We start from the raw sequence: 20,310 nt of genomic DNA on the forward strand, positions 1-20,310 counted from the left end.
AGGGTAGTGGGGAGGATGAGTGGCAGGCGGGGCCGCCAGTAGTATCGCGCGGAGGGCGCGGGGCTGGCCGCGGTCGGTCCGCCATGTTAGGATCGTCGGGCCGGCTGGTGGGGCTAGGCTCGCCGCCCCCGGAACGCGGCATGGAGCCGCAGGTGAGCCTTCGCCTCACCTACCGCGGGGAGACCCAGACCTTCCTGGTGTCGGACTCGGCGCACACGACGTGGGCGGATGTGGAGGCCATGGTGAGCGCTGCCCGTCCTGGCCTGCGCCGCCACCGGCGGCAGAGTGGAGGGCCCGCCGCGGGGCAGCGCTGCCGGTGCCGCGGCCGCGGGGAGCCGTCTCGGTGAGGCGCTGGGACTGTAAGCGCCTCTCCGCGGGCCCAGCATCTTCTCCCTCGGCTTCCTAATCCGTGTCCTCCATTTCACAGGCTGGTAGAACTGGTCTTTTTTTCTGCTGTGTCTCAGTTTTTACCTTAGCGTTAACAGCAACGCTTATTCCTGTTTTATACTTGGGAGTGGCGTGAAAAGCCTATTTTGGATAAAACTTCTTATGGGTCGCTTATTTTTCGTTGTGAGCAGGCGGCCTTCGCTCTTTTCCACAGTTAGGGGTACTTGATTTTGGCATCGTACCCCTATAAAGTCCAGTCTGCTCCTCTTATCTCCCATTTTACTCATTCAACTAGATACGATGTAGTAACACTCCTCTGTCGCTTATAGAACATCTTCCTGAAGACTTATGTTTGCTGTCTGGGTACTGAGTCACTAACAGACATTTTTGGTTTCTTGCTTCTTGGTGCCTCGCATGTGCTAGTTTGGGTATAACTGTGTTAGTGGGCCATGCATGTATCGACAGTTGCTTGGGACTGTGTATCATGCACTTAGTATATTGAATAATTTCTGTTTGGATGTTTATTTCCGGTACTAGTTAGTGAAAATTCCTGTATTGGGTGAGGCTGAAATTGTGTCGTAAGGATTCCCTTGGTTATGAGGAAGCTGCAGTAGGTTTTTTTTTGGGTTTGGGTGGTTTTTTTAATTTTTCATTCTGTAACAACTCTGCTGGTTTTTTAAGTTTACTCCCAAAGTTGCATCTTAGGATATCTTGCCAGTATTCTGTTTTCTCTTTTTCGGTTCTTTTTTTTTTTTGCTGATATATTCCAGGGAACGTTGTAGGAGATTCGTGATCTGTGGATTACTCAAATTCAGAGTTTGAACTGCATCATCTTCGCTGATTATATTTCAGTCTTCTAGAAGAGGTGCTAGTTCAGGCTTAAAATACTTGGCAATTAGACCCTGCAGGAATGTCTGAACTAGTCTGAATCCTACTTGCACCAAAGCTGGAAGCAGATTGCTATGTAAGCACGGTGTTGCCCTTAATCTTCAGCAGTCTGACAGTGAGGGTGTGTTTGTTCAGGTGTGGTGTTCTGTTACAATAACTTTAATCAACGTAGTACCACTGGGTGTCTCTGCGCTGTGTTCTGTGAATTACTGCTTCAAGGCAGTATCAGTGAAACTGTGTCTTGCCTGTGTTTTACAGTATTATTAAACATGTTTGGTGTTTGAGGGGTAACTTGCTCTCCAGTTCTAGCTTGAGGTTTAGGGGAACAATTTGTGGTACTAAACAATGTAGACACGATCACAGTTTCTTCTTGACAAGCTGAGTTGGTTCTCTCACTGCACTCCCAAAATCAGTTTGGGCTATATCGCTGGAAGAACCTGGCTGTAGCACATTCGTTGCAGAATGTGTGTAGCTATGTCATTGTGCTCTTGTGCTGGTATGCAAGTCCTATCCATCTGCTGCCTTCTAAGGCTGCTAGTTTTCTTCTCTTAGGTCCAGGCTAGCAGAATGTGTCGCAGATAAGCGTTTTTTTCAGAGAGTTTCCATTGAAGGAAAATACAGCTTATGTAGGTAAATGATAGAAAAAGGCACAGGAGCCTCAAAGACTGTTATACAACACCCCTTCACTTATGGCTCATTTGATGTTGTTCTTTCTGTCCTGCTAATGCAAAACACAAAATAGCTGCTCGGCTTTATTCTCCTAATTCTGACCTTTATAATGGGTTTATATGTTCAGATAATGGATTTATATGTTCAGATGTACAGTGCATCAGCTGACAGAGTAGTAAATGAGATACCTCACTCTTTTTAGTACTTAAATTAATCCTAGTTTCTCAAAACACAAATAAGTGTGTGGAAAAAGGCTGCTCACCTGTGTGAGCTGTCTTCCTGGTGCTTTTTAGTGTGAAAGGTAGCATTCAGTGATTGCTGGCTTTAGCCTTTGTATATTGCAGTGTTTACTATGACCAAATTCATTAACCCTGAGGTAGTCCTCTTAAAAGAGAAAGGTTATTATTATTTATTTTGGGGTAAACATTAACTAGGGCAGGTGAAACATGAAAGAAATGAATCTTTTCATTATAGCAAATTGGTAAACGTTGGAGGCAAGGCACTGAGGAGAGTTGTTCAACTCCAGAAGAATGAATTTTGTAAAACTGTTTATTTCAACTGAGATACTGAAGGGAGGGGTGGAAGGGTTAAAACACTTTTCCCTGTTAATAATTACGATCTGTAGTCCTGTCTTATTGCGGCTTTGTGTTCTTTTTTCCTTGCAGGTTAAAGTTTCGTTTGACCTGGATAACATTCAGATCAAATACATTGATGAGGATAATGATGAGGTAAAATACCCCCTACCCTCCCAACAAGACTACCAAAATATTACTGGTGTGAATCTTTCTGTCTCTTGACAGTTTGTAGTGGGTCCTTGGGAGTGTCTGTTATGTGGAACAGAGGTGATGTTTTTGTCCCTTTGATAAGAAAATAGCTGTTAGTCTTGTGGTTTGACTCTTAATGTAGCATACTTATTTTAAAATATTTTTTTAGAAGCAGCTGCCTTTCTTTTTCCCACCCCGTAGAAACAGCCAGCAGTTCTGTGTGCTCTGAGGGAGGGATGCTTCTGTTGAGGGACTTTTTTTTTTTTTCAGAGTATTATCAGAATAAGGTAGTTGTAACTGTATTTGCAGCCATGGTAAAGCCCTGTCTCTTCAATCTACGCTCCTTCCTCTGAAAAATGTAGGTCTGTCATTAGCATATGTTTACTTCAGTGATCTGGTGTACTCAAATCCTCTGCTTGTTTTATGCAAATGCTATAATCTCCAAGCAGATTACTGACTCAGAAAACAAATTGGTTACTTCTAGTTGTCCTTGTTGAGTAACTTCCTGCGTGGCACAACCTCACCCCTCATTCTTTCTGTTTATGTAGAGATTTAGATGGCTTTCAAACAGAACATAACTTTTGCAAACGCTGTGTTCCACTACTTGGTTTGTAGCTCTACTAAATTGCAGAGATGAGGATCTTTGTTTTTAATTTTTTTCCCCCTAAGGGGAAATGTTAAGACGCTTGCAGCAATATTTCAGGGAAAGATTCTCCACTTATTTTCCAGCCTGTATCTATATAAATATATAGGTGCATCTGTTAAAGATCTTTTCTAAATACTAATAGAGTAAGCGTTGTTCAGAATCATGCAGTGCTGTAGTGATTAAATAGCTGGTTGTATTAGTAACTTCAGTGTGCGAAGTTGATAAATGCTCACTGGTAGAAGATGGGCTTGGCTTGTATCTAAATCAAAAGAATAGTTAAGTGTTCCATGTTGGGCATTAAAAACAACTGCGTCCAACCTCTGTGTACTCGTATAGCGAGGCCAGTGGTACTGGCGCCAGCTCACTTCCAGTAGATGAGACTACACTTGTTCTGAATGCGAGTGGGTGCCAGAGACCTTGCTTGTTATGAAAAATCTGATAAAGAACATGGCCTAGTCCAGGACACCACAACATTGATTAATGATTAAACATGGCAGCAATAACAAATGTATCTGAAGGAGTGGTGTTTTAGAAACTCTGAATAGAAGTGCACTTATTCTGAAAGCATGTTAATTTTAAGAGAATCACAAAAATATACCGGTGGCTCTTACTATTATTTCTCTTTGCAGGTCTCTGTGAATAGCAAAGGTGAGCTGCTACTTTACTGAAGTGAAATCAGTTAACGGACCCCAGCTGTTGTTCCTGGTTTCAGAGAAGCAGTCAAGAATGTTTGCTTTTTGATTTTTGTATTTTATGTATGGTTGGGCATCAAAGTATTCCCGAAGGAGTTTGTGATCCATAGGGACAAATTTGGAATGACTAAATTAATGGAATGTTAAATCTCTTGTCTGTGAGAACATACATGCTTGTTGCCATATATACAACTTGTTCCTTCAGTAGCACTACTTCAAAAGAATTTACAGAAGGTTTGGGAGACACTAGTAGATGTAAGGGTCCCTAAATACAATGCCATGATAAACTTGAATCTCTTGTTTGAGACAGGGAAAATTCACATTTCTTTCCCTTTTTCTTTAGAGGAATATGAAGAAGCTCTGAAGGTAAATGTTCTCTTTGAATTTTTTCAATATATTCATCCTTCTCCAATTAAAATTGGTGTAGCTGAGAAAGAAACAGCATTACCTGTCCCATGGAAATCAGAATAGCTCGATTTTCTGGCTTTGGACACTAGCTTGAATATTTTGCTATGATTTTTTCCATCCAGGTTAATCTTGATTTGTATAAATTAGTTGAACAGGCAGTTGTGATTCAGGGCCCTGAGCAGCCAATTCATTGGTTAAATGATTGGCTTTCTCCAACCCTTAAACAGTAATCCCAGGTTTGGAGATACTGGGCTCTAATGGGATCCCTTTAAAAATCTTGCCGTGTGGACCCTAATGTAGTACACTCTGACAGTAAAGCGTGAATTGGTGTCAGTGCTTAGTTACTTTATAAGCAGTTAATTTTACTTAGGCAAATTATGAATCACATTCCTTTAAATCTCAGTTGTACTGCTTTCAAGAACTTTTTGCTCATGGTCTGAACTTCAACTCTGATAATACTGTAATTTGAAAATTACAGTAAAATTTAATCTATTATTAATTCCTGGACAGAATCTGTATTGTTTACTGGCTCATATGAACAGCTTCATTGTAGACCAAAAAATTCTTGCAGAATATCTGCATAATTAACCTTCAGCTTATAATAAACTTTTTAATAAACATATCAGTAACCTTTACGAAAGGCAGAATAGACTATCAGCTGACTGTACCTTGGCATTACACCCAATTTTTCTTTTTGTGTGTGTTAGTCTTTCCCCCAACTCTCTAGTGTCCTGTATTCTTACAGGGCTTTGTATGTTGGTTGTAAGTGAAGTAAATACAGTGTACGTATGTACTGTTTATTTAGATTGCAGTTAAACAAGGAAATCAACTTCAGATGAATGTGTATGAAGAAAACGCTTTGAAAGAAACTTCACGTTCTTGTTTTTTGCAACTACATGAAAAAACTGAGAGAGAAAAGTTGGCACCTCTTAAAGATGAGAAGAAACCTCTCTCGCACTCTTCCATGCCAGCTCAGGGCTTAGAGGAAGACTTCAAAAATGAAAAGGAGCTGACAAATCAGGTAGGATGCAGAGCTGGATTATGTATTCCTTAAAGAATTGCTAAGTGTAATCCACTTCATAGGCTCATCGACATGTTTACATAAAAACCTTGAGTTCAGAAGCTGGTCTTCGTTTTCAGCTGCCCACACCCATTGAAGCTCGCAAAATTGTTTGAATGTCTTCAAGGAGATATTTTGCTGCTGCGTTTAGAAATACAAATTCTTCCACATTGACCGTTCTGAAGTATTTTGTTAAACAAAGCAGTTGGTCTCCTGAAGCCCTCATTGCCATCTAGTAACTTCTGGTTGACTGGCTTTGATGTGTAATTACTCTCAAATGCTAATAAGGCAGAAATCTTTCAGGAAAATGTCAGTGGCTTCCTTGTGTTGCTTCTCCACTGTTTTCCAAAGAATTTGAAATCTTTTTTTTGTAAAAACACTTGAGAGGAAAGCTATTTGAAAGTGGTTAACTTGCTGCATTGAGGTTTTTTTTCAGCTTTGCCTACTTAAAGTTTGTGACTTATTTTTGTGGTGGGTTTGTTCCTTGTTTTCTTTGTTTTTTTTCCCCAGCAAAAGTTAAATCACACTAGAACAGGAAGAACAAATGAAAATCCTCCAGGATGGTTTACTAGCTACTTGGAAACAGTAAGTGTGTTTTCTTCTGAATTTTGGTATTCTTAAAGGGGTACATAAGAGGCTGTGGGTAGAAGAGATACCTGTGGTGCCTAACTCCTTATATCTGGTCACACTTGCTTTCAACACTTGTGACCAGGATCTTAAGGGGCATTTAAACACCGAATCACTTTGCTTTCATGGTGATAAGTAGAAACTACGTGTCTAACTATGATTGTACAGTGTGGGTGTTACCTTAAAAAAAAGTTTGATACATGCCAATTCTTGCTAAAAATGGATTGTTTAGTTTATGCACTGGATTGATTTGAATGTAGTTTTAAGTAGCTCTCATGCTAGAATCTTTGTTGCGCTCCACATAGTCATGGGAACTTGTCATGGTAACCCCAGCCGGCAACTAAGGCCCACACAGCCACTTGCTTGTTCCCCCCTCGGTGGGGTGGGAGAGAGAATCGAAAGAGTAAAAGTGTGAAAGCTCATGGATTGAGATAAAGACAGTTTAAGTAAAGCAAAAGCCGTGCATGCAAGCAAAGCAGAACAAGGAATTCATCACCACTTCATCAGCAGGCAAGTGTTGAGCCGTCTCCAGGGAAGCAGGGCTCCATCATGTGTAGTGGTTACTTGGGAGGACAAACGCCATCACTCTGAATGTCCCTGGCTTCCTCCCTCTTCCCCAGCTTTTTGTTGCTGAGTGTGACCTCATATGGTGTGGATACCCCTTGGGTGAGTTGGGGTCAGCTGTCCCGGCCGTGTCCACGTCCATCCCCTTGTGCACCCCCGGCCTCTCGCTGGTGGCGTGGGGTGAGAAGCAGCAAAGGCTTTGACTCTGTAAGCCCTGCTCAGCAGTAACAAAAACATCCCTGTGTTATCAACGCTGTTTTCAGCGTGAATCCAAAACACAGCCAGCCCCATACAGCTTCTGTGAGGAAAATGGCCTCTATTCCAGCCAAAACCAGCATAGCACTTCAGGGCACTTACAGTGAGAGAGAGCATGAAATAGTGTCGCTGTTGGGACTCTTGTTTGACCAGTTTCAGTAGGGTAATACTTAGGATTTCCTGAGATTTGAAGCATAGCATTTGATGACCTTGCTTTTCTTGATTGTTCCGCTTCAGAAAATATTTTCAGAAGGCCAATGTGTATAGCCTTTAGATGTAAGATGATGTGAGTGTTCATTTGTTTTGAATGGCTAATAAACATCACTGAGAAGCAGTTAGATATGAATGCTAAGAATTAATTAGATAGTGAGTTCTTGAAAATAAAATGCATATGCTATTGTACCACTGTACCTTTATCTTTAAGCTTTTTATTTTTTCCTAGCATCTTCCTTCCTTTGCCACTTCTTTCTACAAACTAAAGATAGGGGAACTTAATGGTTGTATTTTAAGACATCCCTGGTGACAAAATTAGAACTTAATGATAAGAGTCCAGAGGGATTTGGGACTTGTGTTAATTTTCTCAGAGATTAGTTTCCTTACTTTTGTGCAAGGTTATAGAAGAACATTAATATTGTAAACATGAATATATGATTTTTAATTTGCCTTGTTAAAACTTATGGGCTGGTATTTTCTAAAATACAAATCCTCTGAGGAATATGGTACTTGTTTAATTTCATGTGGAATGTGCTGGGGAAGTGGATTCTGAGCTCCTTTATGATTTATGGACTGGGGCACTTGGGACAATGTAAACCAGCTTTTGAAGCTGCATAGGTGGGTCTCATCCTTGACTACTTGAACTTTTTTCCAGTTCAGGGAACAAGTAGTTAAGGAAACTGTTGAGAAACTGGAACAGAAGCTGTATGAGAAGCTTGCTCATCACAACCAGCCTCCAGATTCTTCTGAGACCTCTATTACAGCAGCACCTCCAACTTCAGAGAACCAGTCAGGGAATGGCAACCAGTGTGACTGGCTGATCTCCTGCTGCAACTGCCAGGCCAGAATTGTTGGAGTTCGCTACCAGTGCAGGTAGAATATGATGAGAGATGGGAGTGTGGGAAACCTAACATGCAAGACTTCTAACCTGCAGCATGCTGTACGTTTCTGGACCTCTAGTATGTCTCTCTCAAAGAGCTTATGTTCTGTGCTGTGGCGACTAGACCTTCCTGCATAAGAGCAAGATTAATACTGTTTTAAGAAACCATGATTGTTAAAGTGAGAGAACTTTATACTGCTTGCTATATTCTAAAGCACTCTTTACCTTTTTTGCATATGACATGCAGTAATTGTAAAGGAAAAAGTTTCATTCAGTTAACTAAACAAAAAAGCAAAACTTATAACTGCCAGACTGTAATAGTCTTTCATTTAGTTCTGACAGTCAATGAAGCTAAGGCAGGCCATGCTTTTCTAACGATGTCAGTGTTGTCAGTTTAATAATATCTAATAGGTTTTGATGAGTGTCTTAAGTGAGGTTTTTGCTTGAATGAGGCTATTGCTTTAAAGGTAAGTATCTTAGGGCTAGGCAGCAGCAGCCAATGGAATGCCAACAGGGGCTTTTCTTTGGGTGTTTATTTTTCTTGCTGGCAGGAGTTGACAGTTTCGTGTATGGTTTGTTTTTTTTTTTTACCAGTCCTGTTCCTGCAGGAGCAATCTGCTTTGCACCCCTGAATACTTCAGTTGACTTATCCTCTGTAATTTCATAAGTCTGGTGCTGTTTCTAGCATTGGATTTCAGCATAATGTTTTATCCTTTATAGCAACAATTGTTAGCCACTTGTGCTGACGGAAGCATCAGGTTTTTTCCGCGTCTATTCAAGAAGGAAGTGAGAACCGTGTTGCAGTTTTGCCAAGAAGAGAGATACTGATCTAGGTATTCCAGGTGGCTCCAAATATTGGTGTATAAGTGAGAGAACAAGTTCCTGTTTCACTCAGGCACTGCTTACAATGGCAGTATGAGAGAGTTGTTTCCCTGCAGAAACGTGAGGATTAATTATCCTTCAGTTTCTAGTGCATTAATGCTTTGTCTACCTCTTGGTAACCTTCTGCCTTTTCTGCTTTGCAGCCTCTGTCCAGCCTACAATATCTGTGAACAGTGTGAAGCAGGAACGTATGCACACGATCCTAATCATGTCTTGCTAAAGCTGCGAAGACCTGTGCTATGTATTGCTGAGAATTACAGCCTTGCAGAGTTTTCGCCTCGCCTGCCTGCTACTCTGGAGCAAGTTAGGTAAATGGTGGCACTTGTCAGTACCTGACAAGATTATCCTGATAGCAAAGTGGAAACACCTGTATTGGGGTTGATGTTCAGCTTTTATTTTAGAGATAACAAGAAATGGAAATGGTACTTAAACTTTATTGTGAGTAAAAATAGTTATAAATGGCCTAAGTCACGAATCTTACAGCTTTTTTAATAACAAAGTAGAAAAGACAGAATTTTGCATCACAAGTGGGTAGCGAACTTTGAGAGATTCCTTTTTCTTCGAGCTTACTCCAATCTGCCTTTAAGTTTGCTCTTTCACTGAGGCTATGCAAAAATATCTTTACAAGCAACTATGAAGATGTTCTTTTAAAATCAGCTGGTATCCAGTCTAGAAGTGTGAGGCATATCCTGAAATGTTCTCTTTGAGACTGACTGTGCTGGCTAAAGCTAAATTCTGATCAATTTAATGCATTGTAACAAGGTGGCTTATTCTCTGCAGGCTCCAGAAACAGATGGACAAAAGATTTCTGAAGGCAGAAAAGCAAAGATTACGAGCAGAGAAGAAACAGCGAAAGGCAGAGGTCCGAGAGCTCAAAAAGCAGCTAAAATTGCACAGGAAAATTCATCTGTGGAACTCTGTCCATGTATTGGAAACTAGTGGCTCACCTACTCTGAAATCTGGGAGTCTCCAACCTAATACCTTCCTGTAAGACATGTTAGCTGAGCGTTTCTTAGCTGTGCTTTCAGTCCTTTCATGATGAGACCTAGTTAAAGTGACAGGAGGAAGGGTATGAAATCACACAGTTAAAGTATTGTTTGTCAGTGGACCCTGTGAGAATTTTGTCTAAATGGGATTTGCAAGGTGGAGTGTATCTGTTGTTTTTAATCGGGAGGAGAGTAGGAGAAGGAAATAGCAACTTATGGTTATTACCAGAAACTTACAGATTTATATAGACTTAGGAGGCAGGGGAACGTCTAGGATTATATATACACACACGTATGCATGTGTATTACGTATGCAATGTAAATTAACATTACTGCTAGTTTTAAAAAAGTCTGTGTACTCCTGCTACATTAAGCGCTCTGCATAAAGTCAAGTACATTCTGTGTGCGTATGTTCAGTGCTCTTTTTTTTTCTTCTTCCTTTGTGATCTTAAGCTGAGCTTCACTAGGCAGCAGCCTTTGCAGGCAGCCACTTTGCATTTTCTGTTCGCTTTGATTTTATGAATGTACAGGTGTAAAACTTGTATAGGTCTAGTTTCTTTAATTCAACCCTTCCGTTTAGGGTATTTAAAAGTCAAATTAGCATTAATCAGTTATATTTGTAGGGAGCTTGAAATAGTTATCTTTGCTTTCTTTTTGCTGAACAGGCATATTACAGGAACAAAACATTTAATCTTTAACTTTTAACTTTAACTAATCTTTTAAAGTTGGCATGCATGTGAGCTGCTTCACCTGTCCCCTCTGTGTGCCCAAATTAACAGTAAAGCTTTGGATTAAAACTATTTTTGCTCCCCTTTCAGGGAAAAATTGTGGTATGTTGCTGAAAAATGTTGCTTGTAAGGCCAAATAAAAGACACTAGCACTTAGACTACAGCACAGTCTTTTTGATTCAATGTTGTAAAGGTAATGACTTCATTCTGTAACAGAACAGCCTGAAGTGCTCTAAAACTAAATCAAATCAACTGAAGAACAGTGAACTTTTCTGTTAAACGTGTCTTCTGTAATTATAATATCCTTGAATCTGGGTTTGTTTTTTTTCCTTAAGCAAAGGAAAGCAAAGTGCTGTGTGGTGTTCAGACTTGAAATGAAAACAGTAGCTAAAACATTAGAATTTTGAAACATTCCTAGAGATAAAAGGCAAAAACAAACTAAATAGCCTCCTCCATTTTTAGCTGGTGAAATAGTAGCTGAATGACTTCCGCAGTTTTGGTGGGTTTTTGGTGTATTTCTTTGTTTCCTCCTCCCAATCCCAGGAGTCCTAGTCAACCTTTCCAAGCAATTGTCCCAACACTAAGTGCGGTATTTGTGGATGAGAATTTGCCAGATGGGACTCACTTGCAACCAGGAACAAAGTTTATCAAACACTGGCGAATGAAGAATACTGGCAATGTGGAATGGAGCTCAGACACGAAGGTATCTTTCCTTTGTTGTTGTTTTTACACACTGAAATAGTTGTGGAAGATAATATTTGTGTGCATTAGGAATCTGAATTCTCTATCAGAACCTGTTTAAGGATTTCTTTTGGCCTGTTAATTCACAAGCTGAGAATTCTGGGGTGATAAGCTGTCTAGGTACTCTTTAGAACTGCAGGCTGTAGGAGGAAAGCAATCAAGATTCACATCACTGAGCTGGTCTTCCACTGCTATTATAATGTTACAGTTCAACCTTGTTTACAACAGGTGTGTTGCTTTTCTGACTTCAAAAAGCCTTTCTTCAGTGGGTGATTGAGTTCATGTTGAAAAGTGGGGGTATCTTCTTACTTTGTGGGGATAGGGAATGAGACTGTTTACTAGCAGCCTCTCTTTTCCACACTTAGTATCTACAAGGCCTTTCATCAGAGGAGCTTCAGGTGCTCCTTACCACCCACAGTTTGCAGAGAAGCTTGTGAAGTTAACTTTTGTTTTGTCTGTTGTATATTGCAGCTGAAGCTTATGTGGGGAAATCTGACCTTGGCATCTTCTGAAAAAAAAGATGTGTTAGTGCCATCCCTTGCATCAGGACAAGTAGGAACTGTTTCGGTTGAGTTTGTAGCTCCTAATATAGAAGGAACTTACACCTCTCACTGGAGACTGTCACACAGAGGGGAGCAGTTCGGGCCCAGGATCTGGTGCAGTATTGTTGTGGATCCCTCCCCAGCTACTGACTTTGCAGAAGGCAATTGGAAAGATTCTGACTCCTGTCAGAAGGACAAAGCTTCCAGCACCAAACAGGCAAGTAACTCCTATGGTATGTGGGGTGGCTCTGAGTTCCCTAGTAGAAGGAGCAATGAATATTGTTTGGTGCAGTGGCATAGTCTCCCTAACTATATTGATTTCCAGGGGATTCTTTAGTTGTTTCCTTCTAATTTTTATTTTTAATAGAAAAGAAACACAATTTCTATTGAATTTCTAAGTTCTAAAATGGTCATTCTTTTTGACAGGCGTGGGATTAGTTGCAGCTATTTGTCCCGTTCTTTGACTGAACTGAAACACTGCAGGATTTATCTTTATGTTAGATCTTGTCCTTTTGGCTCTAAAATGAGTTTCAGTCTCTTTTCAAGTTACTTGGGTTCTTATAGACAATATGCAGGTTTTAAATCTCATGTAATTGCTTCATTTGCTACTTGCCCAAGGGGCCTCTGGGACATTATTTTTTTGCTTTTGCAGGACACTTCCTTAAAGACAGAAGCAGGTGTTCAACTGATGGGTGAAATCGTGGAGCAGGCTGAAATACCTCTGCCAGCTATTCCTTTAAAGATCAAAAGTCTGCCAAGTGAGAGAGAATTTTACATCCCATCTGTTGATCTCCTCACTGCACAGGTAAAGTGCTAAAATTCAGGTTGTGATAAAACAAAACACCTCAGGTTTGATATCTAGGTGCATAGACATCCATAAGAATAAAAAGCTTCCGAGCTTTGAAATAGCAGCTGTATTTTCAGGAGGACTATATTGTATTTTATACAGCGGAACTATTCTCTTAAATTAGTATTGGGGACTGTCACTATATGGAAGGTATGTGCAGGACAGAGTAAGGTTCTCAATAAAGAGCAACAGGGTTGGGTCTTTCTCTGGCCCCTAACGAGGTAGTACTTATCTTTACCTCTTGCTGCCCTAATTTGTGTACCATATTCTATGACATGGATGTATGTTATGGGAAAACTGCCCTCTGAGATCATGCCAAGTAACTAACAAAGTGGAATAGACTTACCTGTAAGTTAATGGGATCTGGTGCTGGGAGTTACATCATAAGATTGCATTTCAGGGTTTGATGAAAACTCTGTTTCTTTCTGTAGGATTTGCTGTCCTTTGAGCTGTTGGATATTAATATAGTGCAGGAATTGGAGCGAGTGCCCCACAATACTCCCGTCGGTAAGTTGGTTCTCATGTTCTGTGTACTGTCTCTAGTGTTCTGAGTTAACTGTTTACCCAATGAAAAGCTGAACTTGGTTGTGCAAATGGCATATTTGCTCTTCACGTTAGAGTACCCAGCTCTCCAGTCTTTTCATTTTAATTCTTGCTGCAGTCTTAGAGGAGGTATTTGATAGTGCTTGGTATCCTTTGTATTTTTCAGTCTTGTCATCTTTTATGGTCTTGGGGATGTGAAGCTGAAGATTCCAGGCATTGAAGAAGGCTGCCATTTTCTTTGCTCAGCCAGTGCCAGTGTAATGCTAAGCTAGTTGTTTATTTCAGCAAATGATCTTGCAGGATAACTGAGTTTCTTCAGACTTAGAATATCCCTTAAAAAAGGATAACTTCTTAAAAGGTTGCCTCCTGGAGGAAGGAAGGTTCTTACTCCTTTAGTGCCAATTGTCTTTGCTACCTTTGTTTTTCAGACATGACTCCGTGCATGTCCCCTTTGCCACATGATAGCCCCTTGCTGGAGAAACCTGGCTTAGGTCAGATAGAGGAGGAGAATGAGGGCAGTGGATTTAAACCAGTGCCTGGTAAGCAGTAGTCATGGGGAGCTTGGGGTTGAGGGGAGGAGGACATTCACTTCTGTGTGGTCAGCAATCTTGATGTCTAAACAGAATTCGAACTCCTGTTTCTCCCTTCTGTGGAAAAACAAATAGTTGTTTGGCTCATCAGCGAGTAGTCTGACACTCCTCTCTGACACTAGAGGTTGGAGTGTTGTGTGTGTAGAATTCAGAAAAACAAATGCCTCTCGTGATTTGTCTGACTACTAGAATTTTGGGACAATTAACAACTTGCCCTTAATACACTAGATGATATTCGGAATATTCCAGGTGTGGCCCCCATTCTTCTCCATCACTTTCACATTCAACTTGAACTGAATTACAAAATCTTTGTATTTTTAAAAAGAATTAACATGTAATGTCAGTATTAGACCTGGCTAGCGTAAAAATTTCTTATACTTCACATCTCCTTGTGATGATGTTAAAATAATCTGTTGTTTCCCTTTCAAAGGAGTGACAGAAACCTGCTTTCCTGCAGATACTTGCATAGTGAAAGTGAAGGCTGAACATCCATTGAACCAGGAGGAAGGGGAAGAAGATATGAGTGGGACTCAGTTTGTCTGTGAAACTGTAATTCGTTCTCTAACCCTGGATGCTGCACCTGACCATAGGCCGCCACAAAAAAAGAACATCCTCCAGAGTAAGTACTGTCTTTGGCTGGCTTCTGTGGCTTTACTTTTTTGCAGTCAGACGTTGGCCACAAATTTCCCTGCACTGCAGGTGGCAATATCGCTTTAACTTGTTTTTCCTGATTTTTTTTTTATTAGATTCTCTGCAAACATTGCAAGACACCTTCAGCTGCAGTGTAATAAATGAAGAATCTCCTAGGATAAAAACTTATTCCACTCCTAAAAAGGAAGCAAAGATTCATCAGTCTGAGGCGATGACAGAAAATGGCTGTGGTAAGTAAAATAGCTTTGAATTTTAAGATAAAGCTGTAACAAGGGCTACAAAAAAAAAAAAAAAGATAAAGCAGGTGTAAAAAGATCTTAGTCTTCTAGGAAACTGATCCTCATTAGATAAAGAGAGTTATTATTACATCAGAAGACTGGCGTCAGTACTCTGAACAAGCAGATGGTTTAACAGCTGCTTTAAAAAAAAGTGAAACTGGGACACAAAGGTTCCAGTGGGGTATTCAAATAAGTGCTCATATGTTAAGCATGGCTTCCGTATTTTGTACGTGTAGCTTGAAGTCAGTGCTTTGAACTTCCTGATGCATGTAATTTAGTGTCTGAAAACTGCTCATTAAGTTCTCAGTGTAGCTCATTCTTTTTTTTTTTATTAGAGGCATTAATATCAGCAGCATATCTGCATGGGCTTAACAGTAAGATCTACCCCCCCACTGCCCCTCCAGTAGACAAAGAAAATAATACCATTAATATCAGTAGCAAAGGTTTACAGTCGTTTCTTGAATACTTCTGGGATAACACTGTCTTTGCTGTTATCCATACAAAATGGGCAATTGTTAATGCTTCATCTTTTTTCCTCTCCCTGTACCATTAGGGGACCTTCCACTGTATGATGAGAGAGCAAGCCCCTGTAGTGATACTAGCAATTCTGATGAAGACGATGATAAAGATGACGTTCAAAGTCAAGGCTCCTCTGCTTCATCAGAGGATTATATCATTATTCTCCCCGAGTGCTTTGACACCAGTCGTCCTTTAGGGGAGTCTATGTATAGTTCGGCTCTTTCTCAGCCCAGTTTGGAAAAGACAGGAGAACCTGAAACAGGAGCAGAGAATCCAGAAGGGGGAAGCCAGCCACAGATCTGCAGTGTCAGTGATATTTTGACAACTTCACAAACACTGGCTGTAGTGCCACTAGCCCCAGAGATCGTGGACGCCTTACCGCAGACACAAAGGTATGCTTCCTGGACAAGAACAAAATGCTCATGTTAGTGTTGCTGTAGAGTCTGCAGGGTGTCGTGCTTAAGTTCAGTGTCCAAACAGAAACTGTTGCAACAAAAGTTTTTGTCGCATACTGGAGTGAACCTAAATCCTGCAACTTTTTATAAAGCCTGTACTGGTTGATTAGGTGAGCTTGAGAGAGGCAATGAAAGGAGCGTGTGAAGCTTCTCCTTTTGCCTGTTGATCTTGAATTACCTACATGTGTACATGTGGACTGAAAGTACTAATTTTTTTTACCTTATGTTCTCAGGAATTTTGTATCTCCTAAGAATCATATCTTCCAAGAACCAAACGTATCTGCAGAGAATATCTCTTCCACTCATCATGATCAAATAAGAGAAGGTATTGACAGTACTTAATGAAGGGTGCATTCACAGTTATCGCCTGTTCCTTATGCTTAGTGTTGTATTTGATGTCTTCTTGTTCTTGAGGAGAGCAGAAATCTACCAAGTAATGAATAGTTCATTTTTCTCTGGGTGTTGAAATAATTGGCATTGTGGATCAGCTAAGAACATGTATTAATTAGAAATGGTAGCAGGGTACTCAGAAGCATTTGTAAACATCTGGACAGTTGCCTTGCTCTGGAATTGAGCTATGTATTTAAGCTGTTGTTACGGTCACTGGGAGCTCTGACAGCAGTTCATGTCATGTTAAACACCCGCTGACTCATCAGCCAAATGACTTCTGAAATTCTTTTGATTGTTTTGACTGCAGAGGAGCCTGTATACCTGGTTTGTGTCTGGATAACTAAACTTGAAAGTATTAATTTTGGACTGAATCCCACTCCTTTATGTACATGTTGCATCTCTTCAGCCTCTCACTAACAGGACCTGTTGATATGATATTTTTTCTTCCTGCTCCAGAACCCAGTGGTGAAGACAGTCATGGACCAGGATCTTCTGGATTTCTAGTTAGTAAACAGAAGTGCTCAGAATACCCAAGGTAATGAAGCTGAAGCTGTGACTTCCCAGATACTGTTTTAAACTAAGAACTGCTAAATTAGTCACCTAGGAAAAAGCACTGGCTTGCAGATTCCGTGTAGTCAGTATTTTGGTAGAAAGGCCTCCCTTCTTAAAGGAAGCATATGCTGACTTATATAATGCTATATTTTTGTAAGATCTTGGTGTCTACTTAGACGCGAATATGAAGGATGCAGAACTGGCAAGCAAAAGTGTATGAAGAGCTCAAGCTGAATTCTTCTAAAAATCTGTGGGCTTTTTCTGGAAAATCTCAGGATTTTTAAAATAGGGATTTTGTAAGTTAGCTACAAAGTTAAGCATTTTAAAATACTGAGACTGGAGTAATAAGACAAAACATTGAGCAGAATATTAAGTGACTTCAGAACTGATGGAAAACAAACAGAAGTGACTCGGGCCTGAATGGATGTGTCATAGTGCGCAGCTTTCATGTATACATGTGCTCTTCTGGGTGAAAATATTAAATTCTTTGCAAACGGCCATGTTATGGAAAGCAAACTAATGTAGGTTAGCATAAAACCACAGTTTAATAGAAGGTATCCAGGAAGAAGGGATGAGCTTCCAGGATAGCTCAGTCCCAAACAGCATTGATTCTTTTGGGTCATAGGCTGTTCTCTCCAATAAGAACTGTACCTCAAGTGGCCCATCAACAGGGAGAGACTTGCATTTCATATGAAACGCTTGTCTTTACTGACCTAAAGTAATACTTGACCTCTCTGCAGATACCCTCAGGGAAGCAGCATTGCCGGAGAACTAGTTAAAGGAGCTTTGTCAGTTGCTGCTTCTGCCTACAAAGCATTATTTGCTGGACCACCTATCATAGAACAGGTAAATGTTGTTCCTGTATGCTCTGTGAGTTTCATGAATGCCAACCTTCAAATTATAGGTCTATGTTTTATAAATGTATCGATATCCTATATAGGACTTCATGCAACAGCAAAATATTAAGCTTGATGGCATCCCTTCTAAAGTATGCTGCTCCGCTAGCAGATACGGAAATCCATACCGTGGGGATAGAAGCAGGTCTCCTACAGCGCCATTTAGTAGTCATTCACCTTTGTAAGTGGACAGTGGAAGTGAATATAAATGGCTTAACAAAAGGGCCTCCGCGTCTTAATCGTGTTCCAGTGTAATGCAGGACCACTGCTTCAAATAGCAAAAACTAATTTTTATAGCTTATCTTACTATCTTCTGTTTTCAGCAGCTTGCAGGTACAGAAGAGCACACTGCCACTCTTCTATCCAGTCTGTGTGAGATGGGGTTCTGTGACAGGCAGTTAAACCTGCGACTGCTGAAGAAACACAACAATAATATGGTTCAGGTGGTAACCGAATTGCTTCAGATCAGTAACAGTGACTGGAACAGCAGTAGATGCTGAACCTTCCTGGTGGAGGGAGGAGTCGTCTGCATTGAGTAAACTGTCATTAAACACTGCAGCAGTAGCAAGCTGCTCCTCAGCTGCTTTCTGTTCGGAGGCGTGGCTAAAACTTTGGCGTTTCTTTGAGCTTTTGACTTTTTTCTCATGGAAATGTCAAACAGTGCTTGTCACAGCATCTTATGAATTGGAGACCAGAATTTCAACTGTTGTTTGGACCTCATAGTTAAATGAGTAGTCTTTAAGTCTCTAATTTCATACTGAATCCTTCTATCAGGGAATCCTGTAGAGTTACTTCCTCCTGATAAGAACTTCCCCTTTTTTGTGGAAGATTTTTTTTTTTGGCAGCTGGAAAGTTGTTTTGTTGACTTTTAACAAGCTTTTGAATGGGAACCAATGTAAAATGCTGCCATAAAACTTAGTCTTGCCCACAACTAGCAAGTTGTTTCTTCTGATATGGTTTAGAAATTGATTTGTCCAATGCATGATAGTAATGCATCAGACTTAAACCTTACAAGCGATTCTTAGAAGAAAAAGGTTGCTCATATCTTGAACCATCAAACAACTTTTCAAAAGTCTGAAAGCGTAACCGCTGTTAGACTGATAAATACCAGGTCTTTGTTTCTTGTCGCAGAATGAAGCAGGACACTGAATTTACCAGCAGCAACTGAACCATCTCTAGTAATGATAGTGCAAAACATAACTAACAGGAAAGTACAGCCTACATGAAATATTTTGTTAAAAGCGGAGTGTAAGGCTCTTTGTAAAAATGTTAAAATTTTGACCACTATCTCTTTTCAGTATAGTGCAAACTTCTTATTCTGTTAATACCACATAGAAGAATTGAAGAACGTGTAGAAACCTAGACTTGAATCAGAGTACCAATTCTGGTGAAGTTAAGGAATGGCAAAAGTGCTTGAGGTAGGGATCGTGTGACTTACAGTTTGAAAAATACGCTAACTTAAGCAGTTTTAAGCGTACAGTCTCCTGTGATGGTTCTAGCTGCTCCTGTGTTTCCATAGACGCATTTGTACAATTGTTTTTTCTCACAAGATTTTTGCTTTAGATGCCCATATTTGACTTGGAAATCTAAGAATTCCCTTCTAAATGTGCTGAGAGAGATTCAATTTTGAAGAATCACAAGAAATGAGCAACATACACTGCTGTGCAGTGGTGTACCAGTAGATAACTTTTCAGAGTCCAGTCCTCTGAAGGTGACAGCAGTGTTCGCTACGTTCTGACTTCCAAGCAAACCATTTTCCTTGCTGCAATAAGATACCGTTGATCCTAAAGTACTTTTACTGCTGCTTCAAACTAAGGTGTTCCTGTTTTGTCACCATGTAGCTGAAGCAGTATCCATATTGTGACTGACCAGGTGATCAGTAGTAATTTTTTTAAAGACATAATACCCTTAGAGATAAGATACCATTAAAATAATTGAAGAAAAAATGTATCATACCATTTCTGTGTTAAACCTATTTTTATAGATTGAGGAAGAGATACTCTTAAATGTTTATTTTGAAATACAGTAGAACTATTTTGCAGTGTTTTCCCATCTCTCTGTACATCAGTACACCAGTACAGACCAGATAGAGGTCTTTCTGCAATGTGAAACTACTGCTTCCCCCCTCCTGGCCTTGACTTAGGCATACTGTTTGGAGAACCTTTTGGCTTATGCCTGCTCCGGCCTGAGGCGGGAGGAGGAAAGGCCATGGACGAAGTGCAGTAGCTGGTGAAATCTCTAAGCATAGTGTGGGGGTCAGCTTTGACCTGGAAAGCCCAGCAGGACCCCTGTTCTGTATGTGTGTACCTTCCTACCTAGAATGCTCATGTGTTCTATCAATTAACAAAACACTAACATGTTTGAGGAGGAACACTTCATTGCAGATTAAAATGTGAAGTGTGAAAGGCTGTTTAGGCTACTTTTTACTAGGGTTTAGATAGTATATGCTCAGGCTTCAGATATATTTCTGTTGGCTTTGTATATTTTGTTAATGGATGCATGGTATAATTTATAATATATTCTGTAGTGCAAGTATGACCTCTGTATCTGATGTAGAGTGAGCACTTTAAAGTCAACTGTGATGGGGGGGCGGGGAGGACCACCCTTTCCTCCGTCCTCACAATAAAACTCTTTATCCCCTCGGCTGTCCTTTGGCC

The 20,310-nt window shown here is 40.4% G+C and overlaps 1 protein-coding gene across 1 annotated transcript; it reads left to right on the top strand.

Annotated features, from left to right (window-relative positions):
* The first annotated feature begins 41 nt into the window (after positions 1–41).
* On the top strand, positions 42–20,292 carry NBR1 (NBR1 autophagy cargo receptor). The gene is given in 23 exon segments (XM_075116720.1): positions 42–259; positions 261–314; positions 316–343; positions 2,610–2,672; positions 3,984–4,002; positions 4,390–4,412; positions 5,260–5,475; positions 6,025–6,099; positions 7,829–8,046; positions 9,079–9,243; positions 9,716–9,922; positions 11,193–11,352; positions 11,862–12,149; positions 12,585–12,737; positions 13,211–13,286; positions 13,751–13,861; positions 14,343–14,531; positions 14,659–14,793; positions 15,395–15,752; positions 16,049–16,140; positions 16,662–16,740; positions 17,498–17,603; positions 17,977–20,292. Coding segments are annotated over 23 exon segments (3,168 nt in total). The 5' UTR covers positions 42–83; the 3' UTR covers positions 18,154–20,292.
* The last annotated feature ends 18 nt before the right edge of the window (positions 20,293–20,310 follow it).

This window comes from Phalacrocorax aristotelis, chromosome 23 (genome assembly GCF_949628215.1).
Source record: "Phalacrocorax aristotelis chromosome 23, bGulAri2.1, whole genome shotgun sequence".
NCBI classification, from domain to species: Eukaryota; Metazoa; Chordata; class Aves; order Suliformes; family Phalacrocoracidae; genus Phalacrocorax; species Phalacrocorax aristotelis.